Raw genomic sequence first — 12,500 nt, 5'->3', positions numbered from 1 at the left:
ATATATACATACATACATACATACATACTACATAACATACATACATAACATACATACATACATAGCATACATACATACATAGCATACATACATACATACATACATACATACATACCATACATACTACATACATACATACATACAGTACATACAATACATACATACTACATACATACATTACATACATACAATACCTTTCTGTGGTAAGTACCTGCACGCGCAGGTTGTGAGCACCCGCTAACGTCGGCACGTTCTGGTCGTCTATGAACGTGTGCGTGCTTAGTTTCCCTCCTCCCATGTGATAGAGCAGGAGCCTGCGAAGCTGCACCCTGTTTCTAGATATCTGTTCCAGCCTCTGCGTACCAAGCTCTGTGCAAAATACAGTTATAGTTATAGTTATAGTTATAGTTATGGTTATGGTTATGGTCATGGTCATGGTCATGGTCATGGTCATGGTAATGGTCATAGTCACAGTCACAGTCATTGCTATAGTATCTAGTCATGATGTCATAGGTCGATAGTCATAGTCATAGTCATAGTCATAGTCATAGTCATAGTCATAGTCATAGTCATAGTCACAGTCACAGTCACAGTCACAGTCATTGTTATGGTCATAGTCATAGTCATAGTCATAGTCATAGTCATAGTCATAGTCGTAGTCATAGTCATAGTCATAGTCATAGTCATAGTCATAGTCGTAGTCATAGTCATAGTCATAGTCACAGTCACAGTCACAGTCACAGTCACAGTCACAGTCACAGTCACAGTCACAGTCAGTCACAGTCATTGTTATGGTCATAGTCGTAGTCATAGTCATAGTCGTAGTCATAGTCATAGTCATAGTCATAGTCATAGTCATATTCATAGTCATACTCATAGTCACAGTCACAGTCACAGTCACAGTCATAGTCATAGTCATAGTCATTGTCATAGTCATAGTCATTGTCATAGTCCTAGTCATAGTTATAATTATAGACAATTACGTGTGCACACATCCGTTGCGTTGCGTTGCGTTGCGTTGCGTTGCGTTGCGTTGCGTTGCGTTGCGTTACGTTGCGCTGCGTTGCGTTGCGTTACGTTGCGCTGCGTTGGATTGCTCTACATTGCACTTCATTACGGTACAAGGCCCGTCATTATTCTAAACATACAGAGTCAGCATGCATGCTTCTGCTGCGATGCAACATTCATAGCACCGATGCTGACTATTAATAATACGTCGAAATAATTACTATTACGGTGAGACGGGCATGTCTATGCTATTTTCTCAAAGCATTGTAAGATTATGACGTACAATGTAGAGCTTTTCGTCTAGAACTGATATGAACCGTAATAAATCTCATCCAAGATCCCATTAAAGAGATTTGCCGCCGTCTAAATTAATTAATTAGAAACGAAAATGTCCGCCGTCGTTGTGTGGGTTTGTGGTAGAAAGTTATGACTGTGGTAATCTCTGTTATGTCTACTCAGTGTCTTACAAGATAAGGATATAGAATGTAAACCTTTTACACGGATATATCTCGGATTGATATACGTCTTTATGCGGCCAACGCCATCCCACAACGGAACTAATGCGGTTGATAAGTAAGTTAATTAGTAAAGACTGCAAGGATGCTGTGATTAGCGCGTGTCCATGAGGTGGTATTCGCGAGCATGCATCTATGCTGGCTACACGTCACGCACACGTGGTGTGCGTGTGAGCACGAACAATAAACCAAGACCACTATCGCCGCTTCAAATAGCTCCTAGATTACCCCGTTTTTTAATACCCCTGTTCATAACCGTAGACTATATATATTATATACTATAATATATATATATAATATATATATTATATAGTATACTATATATATAATATATATATATAATATAATATATATATAGGGTACGTGCGTGCGTGAGTGCGTGCGTGCGTGGGTACGTGATGACGTTCGTGGGTACGTGCATGTTTTCATCCCTGTGTGCGCGTGCGTGCGCGCAAGCTTGTGTGCGTGCGTCGGCGTGCGTACGTGCGTGGGTAAGTGATGACGTTTTGTGTGCACGTGCATGTTTTCATCCCTATGTGCGCGTCTGGTGCGCGCAAGCTTGTGGCGTGCGTGCTGCTGCGTGCGGTGCGTGCGGTGCGTGGTACGTGCGTGGGTGCGCTGCGTGGGTAAGTGATGACGTTCGTGTGCACGTGCAGTTTTCATCCCTATGTGCGCGTGCGTGCGTGCGTGCGTGCGTGCGTGTATACGCATGATAAATCAATATACCGATGAAGGCTCGATCGCTCGGCACGAACAGTGTGTAGGGTCGTCGCGAACTCTGACCAAGGAGCCCAGGAGACAGCAGGCGGAGGTAGCGACGAAAGTACGTCAGCCCGTACGCTTCCAGATTTTCGACCAGACTCTTTGCTAAAATCGACAAACACATATATTTGCTGCATGATTCTCGGCTATAGAGCCGTGGGCTGGGCGATGTGTTTGTCACGCGCACTCGCACCTCACTGTCGCATATAAGCTACGCGTAACCTTTACTTCCACCATTATATTCACATGATCAGAACGCATTTATCGGAGCAAATATATTGTAGATTTTTATTAATTATTATAAATTATTGTAAATTATTGTAAATATTGAAAATGAAATTGAATTGAATAATTTGGAAATTATTGTAAATATCATAAATTTTTGTTTTATACTGCCTGATGATATCGTGTTTGCAAAATTTATTTTAATTGTAACGTTGTAAATACTGAGTTTGCAATAAACCTATTATCTATCTATCTATCTATCTATCTATCTATCTATTTCTATCTAATCTATCTATCTATCTTATCTATCTATCTACTCTATCTATCATCTATCTATCTATCTATCTTATCTATCTATCTATCTATCTATCTATCTATCTATCTATCTATCTATCTATCTAATCTATCTATCTATCTATCTATCTATCTATCTATCTATCTATCTATCTATCTATTTATCAATCTATTCTTATTTATCTATCTATCTATCTTATCTATCTATCAAAGGGTCTATACTAGAAGAACTACGTGTGTAGCTGAGGAGTAGCAGACGGAACCTGAGTCAGGAAGGATGACACGGTCCACGGCGTGTATGACGGCGTCGTCAGCCAAGATGTCTGCTCGACGACGTGGCCGCGTCCGACGGAGATGCGACTGCCAGCCGAACACGAACAGGTTGACTCCCGACGCCTAGCGACCGACCTGCTCAACAACTGCAGCCGTCGCACGATCGCAGCGCCCACAGATAAAGTTGTCGACGACGTGACTCTGTACGACAACTGGCGGTAAAGGAAAGCAGCCGAGTGAGTAGTGAGTGAGTGAGTGAGTGAGTGAGTGAGTGAGTGAGAGAGTGAGTGAGTCAGTCAGTCAGTCAGTCAGTGCGAGAGACAGAGAGAGAAAGAGAGAGCGTGTGTGTATGAGACAAAAAGAGAGAGAGAGTAGAGAGAGAGAGAGTGTGTGTGCATGAGACAGAGAGCGAGAGAGAGAGTAGAGACGGACTTGTGTGAGTGAGAGTGTGTGTATGAGCCAGTCAGAGAGAGGAGAGAGAGAGAAGAGAGAGAGAGAGACGAGAGAGAGATGGAGAGACTGACAGACAGAGGGGAGAGAGACATAGATAGCAGAGGGGAGGGGAGAGTAAAGAGAGAGATAGAGAGAGAGAGAGAGAGGAGTAAGAAAGGGATGTAGTGAGAGAGCGTGTGTGTGTATTAGAACAGAAGAGAGAGAGAGAGAGACACACACAGGAGAGAGAGAGGGAGGGAGATAAAGAAGCGAGAGAGAGAGAGCAGAGAGAGAGAGACAGAGGAGAAGGAGAGAGGAGAGAGGAAGAGAGAGAGAGAAAGAGAGACAGAGACAGAGGCGAGAGAGAGAGAGAGGGAAGGGAGTGAGTGAGAGAGAGAGAGTGTGTGTGTATAAGACAAAGAAAGACAGAGGAAGAGAGGAGGAGAGAGATTGTGTGTGTACTGTGTATAGACAGAGAGAGAGAGAGAGAGAGAGAAAAGAGAGAGAGCAGAGAGAGAGAGCAGGAGGAGAGAGAGAGGAGAGAGAGAGAGAGAGAGAGAAGAGCAGAGTAGAGATAGAGAGAGAGAGAGAGAGAGAGAGAGAGAGAGAGAGAGAGGAGAGAGAAAGAGCGAAGAGAGAGCAGAGAGCGAAAGAGAGAGAGAGAGAGAGAGAGAGCGAAAGACAGAGGGAGAGAACGGGAGAGTGAGAGGGGGAAACAGAAAGAAAGCGTCTACGATAAGACGCTGTCGACAAATCTCTGAACGCAAAAGTCTTTGCGTGGGAAGCATTGACGTAGATACTACAAATCGTACGAGTCGACCCGTGTTTTCGTCCTTACAACTATACAAAAAGTACATTTTAGCGTTGAAAAAAAAATCCATAAAATATAAATTAGCTTTTTCATAAGTTTTACAGCGAGAAACCATCATCTCGGAACGGCGACATAATTATAAGGATTGAATTTTTATGCTTATTTTTACTTTAATGAGCTAATTTAAATTCTCTCTTGTTTTGCCGTGTAATTAAGTTGATGATAAAAACTAAAATTAACGTTATTCTCATGTTTAATTCATACGGCGATAACAACCACTGCACCTACACTAGCGTACACTAGATTGGATTCTTACTATTCAGGTACCTTCGCAACGCTCATTATTACCAGACGCCTATAGGCGATAAACGATTCGACAACAGAATAAGACAATCTCTTTGCAGAAGAGTGCGCCACTACGGGCAGGCCGTGATAAGCATGAAGCATTGTTAGACGCCACGGTAATCCCTGATACATACTCACCTCTAAGTGCATCGCGGTCTGCCAGAATGCTACGAAGGAGATCGCCGGACACCTTACGAAAGGCATCGTCGGTGGGAGCAAACACCGTGACTCCACCCCCGACAGAGAGCAGCTCCGCCTCCAGGCCAGCATCCACTGTGAATAAATACCATCGCGTCTAAATCCTGTCATGGTCAGTAGAGGTGGTCAATGGGTGACTGGTCAATGGCTGAGCACTGCGGGCTTAATAGGTGGCTACTCTGTGGCTTATAAGTAACCGCTTAGTGAAGAATTGAATTCGCGCAAGCAAAAGGCTGATGCATACGGTTGCGGAAACACTCGAAATCTTTCAATAATCATTGAGTTAAATATTCGTTTATCCACCCACACACGTACGCACGCACGCACGCACGCACGCACGCACGCACGCACGCACGCACGCACGCACACAGACGCACGCACGTACGCACGTACGTACGCACGCACACACACACGCACGCACGCACACACACACACAGACACACACACTGCTACACCCACACACGCGCGCACACCCCTACTCAAACGAACTTTCACACGTACGCACGCACGCGTACATACGCACGCGTACACACGCACGCACGCGAATAATTCCCACGTAGATACATGGGAATGCACGGAATTCATAGAACAGACTCTAGCATTGTACCGGCCGCACGCATGCCCGCGTATAGTACAAGATATAATGACCACTACTGCGTCACCGTCTCACCAATGGCTGATGCGAAGCGTTGGAACCTCGCGTCACGCTTGAGAACCGTCATGACGGAGACGCGAGTGTCCGGCGGCGTCAGGACGCGGTCGATGACGTGAATGACGCCGTTCGTCGCGCGACGGTCGGGCTGAACGACGCGAGCGCAGTTGACGGTGACAGCCTGCGACAGAGAAGCAGCGTCGTGACAGCTGACCGATACCGTCATCACAGCTATTGTCATAGCACCGATGTTGTCGGTTGAATAAGTGAAACATTCTTCGCGCTCAATCGAACGAAACATTTTGCCGAACCGGTGCTTGTTCGAAATATGCATTTAGGCCCGTCACAGAGCATTAAACTATATACGTTAAAAGCATAAATTACATGGCAGACGCATTGATCCATAACCTTCGCGTGAGAAAATGCCATAAATTATTCTGATTTTGTAACCATGAAAGACTGCGTGACGGAAAGAGACTTTGTTCCCTCTAATGATTGGATTTAGCTCGCTTATTTAATTAGGATGTTCTGCCTAGACATTACTCGTTCGATACAGCTGTTATTAACTCGACATAGAATGTCTGTGGTTATATATAAACATGGATTTATGGCGCTGTCACACATTGACGATTTAGCCAGCGTATGCCGGACGTATCAAAATTTATCTAAAACGCTGGCATACGCTGAACTATCGATGTTTATTTCAATTTTGGGCGTATACATAGCGTATTCATAACGAGTTGGACGTATAGTTAACGTACGTATTAGTAACGTATATAGAACGTTTCAATAACTTATTGATAACTTATACCAACGAATGCTTAGCGTGTTGCCGGCGTTCACAACTTATGCCCAACGATAGTCTAACTTATGCATAGCGCGCGGCAGCGTATCGCCGACGATCACGTGTCGTAGTCTATAAAAAGGCTGCCGCTCGACGATTCAAATCATAACCGCACTAGACATCGCAGTATCACCATCACCGTCGCAGTATCAACATGCCAATACCATTTATATATACCAATTCCCCTAAACGCTGCCAATACGCCATTATACGGTAGCTGTAAGTTAGAAACACGTTCAGTAAGTTCTGTGGTCGTCCGGAACACGTCAAATACGTTTACATACGTCAATATGCGTTGGAGATAAGTTACACATAGGTTCAAAGCACGTTACTCATAAGTTAGAAATAAGTTTTGGGTACGCTAGACATTATCTCGACGTATTTCGACTTATGTGTAACTTACAAGTAACGTGTAACTTAACAAGTAACGTGTGTGAACGTGTGTCAACGATCGCATAACTTACCTACAACTTATGGCCCACGTATGCGGGACGTATGGGCATACGCTGGCATACGTCGGAAAATTTTGAGCATGCTCAAAATTTTTAGACGACCTCGCCGTACTACGACGTATACCAGCGTGCTTCAGCGTGCTTCAGCGTGCTCTTAACTTATACAAAGCTTACCCATAACTTATTCGACGTACGCCAGCGTATTCACCAAATTTTTTATACGTCCGGCATACGCTGGCTAAATCGTCAATGTGTGACAGCACCATAATGGACCATTAGCAGCACCATTAGTCAGCACTGTAACCTTTACGTACAAACGGGCGGTAAATTTATTTAATTCGAAAACCACGAAGGAACGCCTGACGCGGTAAAGCACCGGGTTTACGCATTCAAATAATGAATACTAGATCGCCTACCCCATTAGCGTATCTGTTCAGGCGAACGTTTCCGTCGAAGTAAAGAGTTTCCTGAAGCGCGTCAGCACCAAACTCTGACGTCATCACCCGTCTCTTCGCTACGTGGTAGAGCAGTGTGGAGGTGGCGCTCCGGTCACGGGGGCCGCGAAGCTGCGCTGTCATTTGGCTCGACAGTTTGGACAGAGCCTCGTTATGCGGTACAAACCAAGTGAACGCCCCTTGCTTTCTTAGTATCTGTCAATGTAAGTTAGCAAAAATGACAGATGTCGCTCGCTCGCTACTAATAGCACATGTTTTGCAATAAGGCCATTAGAGAAATGTGAGTGGGCTTTCTCTTTCGCTCCTCTAGTTTCTGTCAATTATAAGGTACTGTGTGTCGGCGAAAGTGGATGCATTCCGCTAATTTGTTTATCAAGAACGCGTGGTGTGTTTCCGTTACAGCCGAGAGTAACAAGGTTATGCTCGCTGCTAATTAGATAGTAGAGAGATATTAGCTTTCACCGGAAAACATCAGATCCACGAGATGCCGAATCGAGCCTTACTGTGTTGATTTCTGGGTCCCTAGCTAGCATCACGGCTTCCGACAATCGTAGCTCCTTTGCCGTCGTTAACAAGTCTGTCATGGGTTTCACTAAATGAACAAGAGGAAATGACGAACGAATGAGCAACGTGCGTTGATACCTACCCTAACATGTAACAAGTTTTATCTACCACAACCGAAATCTTTTCACCGTTGACGGATATATTTATGTATGCCTGTAATGATCAACGGCGGAAGATAGGTTGGAGTTAGTATCGTAGACGAATAGCGGTCAAGCTGTGGGAGTTTGCATCTTGGTTGGACTCAAATGCATGTCTACACCCATGACTGCCCGAGTTATTGTGGTTCGCAACTTACTACCCGTCAAAGGTTTATACTCGTCGCCATCATTATTGCAAAGTAAAAATCGCATTCTGGAATTTCGACATACAAACACGATATTATTTAAGTATACGGCTAATATTTAAATAATAGACTTAGGGGGTCATCATCGTCATGCGCTTTCAAGATCATAAATTTCTCTTTATTCTGAGATTCCATGCAACGACACCAGTCGTCATGCCAGAGTTCTTTGTTCGACGTTCTAAATACATTCTTAGGATCACCAATGAATCTCGAAACACATAGTTACAAGAATTAACGTGTGAGAGGATTCCACTATTATTAAAAGAAAGATATATGGAATCATAAATAAAATAATATAGTAATAATGACTTATAACGTGAATGTGAATAAAATACTGTAAATGAACGATTTCATATTTTTAAGCTATAACGAACACACTGCGCGATATTTCCGAGTCCCTTCCTCTATTACAATGCCGAATGATATTTCCCTAGCCCCTTTCCACTCTTATCTTCCATTTCTGGATCAGATAATTATCGGGTCTTGTATCTTAATTAACGTTCTTAGCTAGCCGGATTAAGGTGAGCCAGGCCCATTTTAAAGCGTGCTAAGTTATCCTGTACTATGTGACCCCTTCTAAATTGTGTATGTACGCAAACCGGGCTAGGTGCTGGCTAAATTAGATATACGCATACGCATAGCCCTGTTTGGGTGACATAAAAGTCAAATAGCGTCTGAAAATGTGTCTGGAATTTTGTTTTTGGTCTTTAATTCACTAGTGTATATTCATATGGCGTAAAGAATTCGCTTCCTATGGTGGCAAATATGGGGTATAGTAACTGGAACAACGACGAGGTAAAGAATCTGAAAATAGTTTGGGAAGAAGGCATAGGAAGAAATATTTACACTTCCATTGCTGCTAAAATGGCTCAATTGGATTATAATTGGACACCCAGATTCAATTATACATCAGTTGTAGCTTCTACTGTCTATTCGGTCACCTGTTAATATTCCTCATTTTCTACTATTACAACACTACAGTATCAGTCCTAATAATGCTATCGGAGATGCTATTGTTTTATCGTCATTGCTGTCTGCTGCGTGACGTAATACGCTAACGTGAGCATGCGCAGTGTACCAGTGCTAACTTTGCCCGGTTGAGTATTTTGTGCGCTGCGATTTAGCGCGCGTCTGGCCCGGGACTCGGCAAGACTAATTTGATATAGGATCAAATTTAGCAATCTGTACGTGGTATAAGGGCAATGACAGGTTCATACTTCCGGAGCATCCTGGTAAGTTATCCACTTGTTCGTATCCATCGCAGCACTCGAACCTGACGATCCTGCAATATGTTTGTAAACACAATTTCGTTAACCTTTCATAACTCTAATAAAATTGCATTGTTTTACCGTGCACAACGTAACATACACACACCACATACGAGCGCACGGACGCACGGATGGACGCACGAACGAACGAACAAACGTACACACACACACACACACACACACCACACACACACACACACACACACACACACACACACACACGCGCACCCGCACAAACACACACACACACACACACACACACCACACACACACACACACACACACACACACACACACACGCGCGCACACACACACACACACACACACACACACACACACACACATATATATATATATATATATATATATATGTATTAATTATATTATTTCAATGAGCATCAATCATTAATCAATTATTAGTACTGTGTTATTATTGTTATTGTTATTGTTATTGTTGTTACGCTCTGAATTAGAGTTGGGCGCCCTGTTGCCAATCCCCACAAGTGGTAGTGGAATTGGCCGTGAAAGTGTGGCAAATTTGATTTTTTTGTAATGAGTTTGCGATATTCTGAAAGACATCTTTATTTAAAAAATCACGATTCAGAATTGTTGAGGTCAAGTTAGAGGTGATGCCAAGATATGCATTGAGTTCAAATATTAAGTCAACATTTTTTAATCTCGTCTGTTAAATTTCCCATTAAGTTTTCTCATTTTCCCGTCATTATGGTCTAAGGCAATTGTTTACATTAAATAACTTCAAATGTAACATAATTTTAAATAAACTTGTTTAAACAGCGACTTCCATTTTTTTTATTTTGAACACGAATTCCTTAGTATCCGCATGGTGTGCCGAAGTTTAGTTTTTAATTTGCTGCACCTGTGGCTACATTTCAAAAAGGTTGCCAACCCCTGTTATAAATACTCTACTACCAGGAGTGCATGGATTAAGATGTCTGTCTATTCATTTAGCTATGATATCATCACGATACGGACTCATTAAATATGGAATGTATCAAAAACGTGTTTGATTTTGAACTACTGTTTACCAAAGAATTTGAAATGATAATAATCCAAATAAAATCACTATGAATATACATTATATGGACATGAATTGGTAGCACGGAGAATATAAACTCCGCGTGTATAAGTGATGAACACAGATGTCAGTTGTGAATAGAACAATCGAGTTTTGCAACGCTTGTCACGTCTGATGAATCTCGTAAATTTTCTACACTGTGTCGCGTGTACAACTTTTTGTACATTTTACATTCTATAGTCTATACGCACAAAGCGATGCGCACGCAATCTACACCCTGAGTTCTGATTGACGTTGAAAGCGACGCATGCAACTTGGCACGTCCGGCTGTAATTGATTAGTTTTGTCTAATGCTAGGCAGTTGTATTGCGCTGCAAAGCTACAGTTATACAATACATACATAAATTATGCACACACACGCGCGCACACTCATACATACGCACGCACATACACACACGCACTCACGCACGCACGCACACACGCACGCACACACACGCGCGCACACACACACGCGCGCGCACACACACGCACGCACGCACACACACCCACACACGCACGCACGCACACACACACACACATACACAGACAGACACAACTCACTCACGCTCGCACACACGCACACGCTCACGGACACGCACACCCACGCACGCATGCACGCACACGCGCGCGCACACACGTACACACACACACACACACACACACACACACACACACACCTACATAAACAAATGCACTGAAGACGTTTTATTGCAGCGAGTCGCTTTCGCGCGCAAACCACTCTATGTGAAGAGCCACGAGCGCCTATTTTCTTCGAGAGAAGAACGGCGTGGGTTGCCGTAGCTCGCTGTTTTTCGACAGTTCGTCCGTCATAGAAGTTCGTTTTTATTATTGTCTCGCGGCGGTTGCTCGCCGGGTCATGGGAAAAGTGCGGCTATTCCAATAAAGAAACACTGTTGGTACGTGGCAGTCCCGGCGTAATCTTAGCATCTACATATCGCTTGGAAGCCTGCTCTTCTCCGTCCCCCGTCCCGCTTTGCTCTTTGGCTCCAAAAACAGGTTTTCTTTGCTACCGTTGCGTGCTGTCGAATGTCGCTACCGCCATAATTTCACTTGTTAAACTATAGATAACTACGATGTGCTAACTCCGCAATACAATAGTTGATTAAGTAGACAAATTATATTATTTGCATTCGCTAGTTCATTACAGTCTTGTGTTGACATTGCGAGCATTGCGCAGTGTATTGAAGACAGCGTGAACAATTAAGCCATCAGCCGGGCTCGTAAATGACAGAGCAAACACACGCGGTGGGCTTATGATCCAGTATCACTAGCTCGCGCTCGCTTCTTGCTTCTGAATGACAGCAATTTAATATCGATAGTGCAGGTAGCATGCGCTCGGCCGCGTACCTATCTATATACGTTCTCGCGTCCGCCAGTTAAGATTAAAATGCTGCGAGTAACTAGAGAGTAAAGCGAGCTAGAGAGACATATCGGGTCGGTGACACAGCAACGCGTGTCATTGTTCATGCACGCATTCATCTGTTGACAAACGTCGCTGGATGCACTAGTGCGCTAGGCAGCTCAAGAAGACTGCTCAAGAAGCGATCGTCATCATAATCTATTCAATTTCTGCAACGTAAATCTCCCGAACTAACAATATTTTATTGTATGGCCCAGAGTAATCGCTAGATTATGATCGCCGGGGCCGAGGCAGCGACGTAGCTCGGGTGCCGATTTCCTCAGGAGCAAACAGAAGTGCGTGACACACGCCACGCGTATGCTTCTTAACGCTGCTAGTACGATCGTACGCGCTCAACGCGATTGGGGCGCGAGTAACACGAGTCTTGTCTAGCAAATACGTGCAACATACACTAAAACCGGGATAGCACTGTTTATAAATTACCAAAGTTTATTATACGGTCTCTTTATTTTCGCAGTTATTTTTTTCGACTCGCAGAATCGTGTCTAATGATCATAATTCAGCGTGCGCAGTGTTCACGAGCCATGATCACACGCACCGAGA

General features: G+C 43.7%; 1 protein-coding gene across 3 annotated transcripts in view; it reads right to left on the bottom strand.

Annotated features, from left to right (window-relative positions):
* LOC106817913 (transforming growth factor-beta-induced protein ig-h3-like) overlaps positions 1 to 12,500 on the bottom strand; it is a 47,368-nt gene that overhangs the window by 8,688 nt on the left and 26,180 nt on the right. For 2 of the 3 annotated variants that reach the window (XM_014822624.1, XM_014822625.1), the window contains 6 exons: positions 9,391 to 9,455; positions 7,770 to 7,858; positions 7,228 to 7,461; positions 5,534 to 5,696; positions 4,804 to 4,938; positions 195 to 369 (listed from right to left, as the gene is read on the bottom strand). In XM_014822624.1, coding sequence (XP_014678110.1) covers positions 195 to 369; positions 4,804 to 4,938; positions 5,534 to 5,696; positions 7,228 to 7,461; positions 7,770 to 7,858; positions 9,391 to 9,455 — 861 coding nt within the window. Of the gene's footprint in view, positions 1 to 194; positions 370 to 2,249; positions 2,391 to 3,067; positions 3,290 to 4,803; positions 4,939 to 5,533; positions 5,697 to 7,227; positions 7,462 to 7,769; positions 7,859 to 9,390; positions 9,456 to 12,500 lie in introns of those variants that run through there. The other variant, XR_001395121.1, reaches the window with a different exon arrangement.

This window comes from Priapulus caudatus, unplaced genomic scaffold, assembly GCF_000485595.1.
Source record: "Priapulus caudatus unplaced genomic scaffold, Priapulus_caudatus-5.0.1 Scaffold1922, whole genome shotgun sequence".
Lineage (NCBI taxonomy): Eukaryota > Metazoa > Priapulida > Priapulimorpha > Priapulimorphida > Priapulidae > Priapulus > Priapulus caudatus.
The sequence above is the reverse complement of the archived record's forward strand: the minus strand, read 5'-3'. Positions and strand labels throughout refer to the sequence as shown.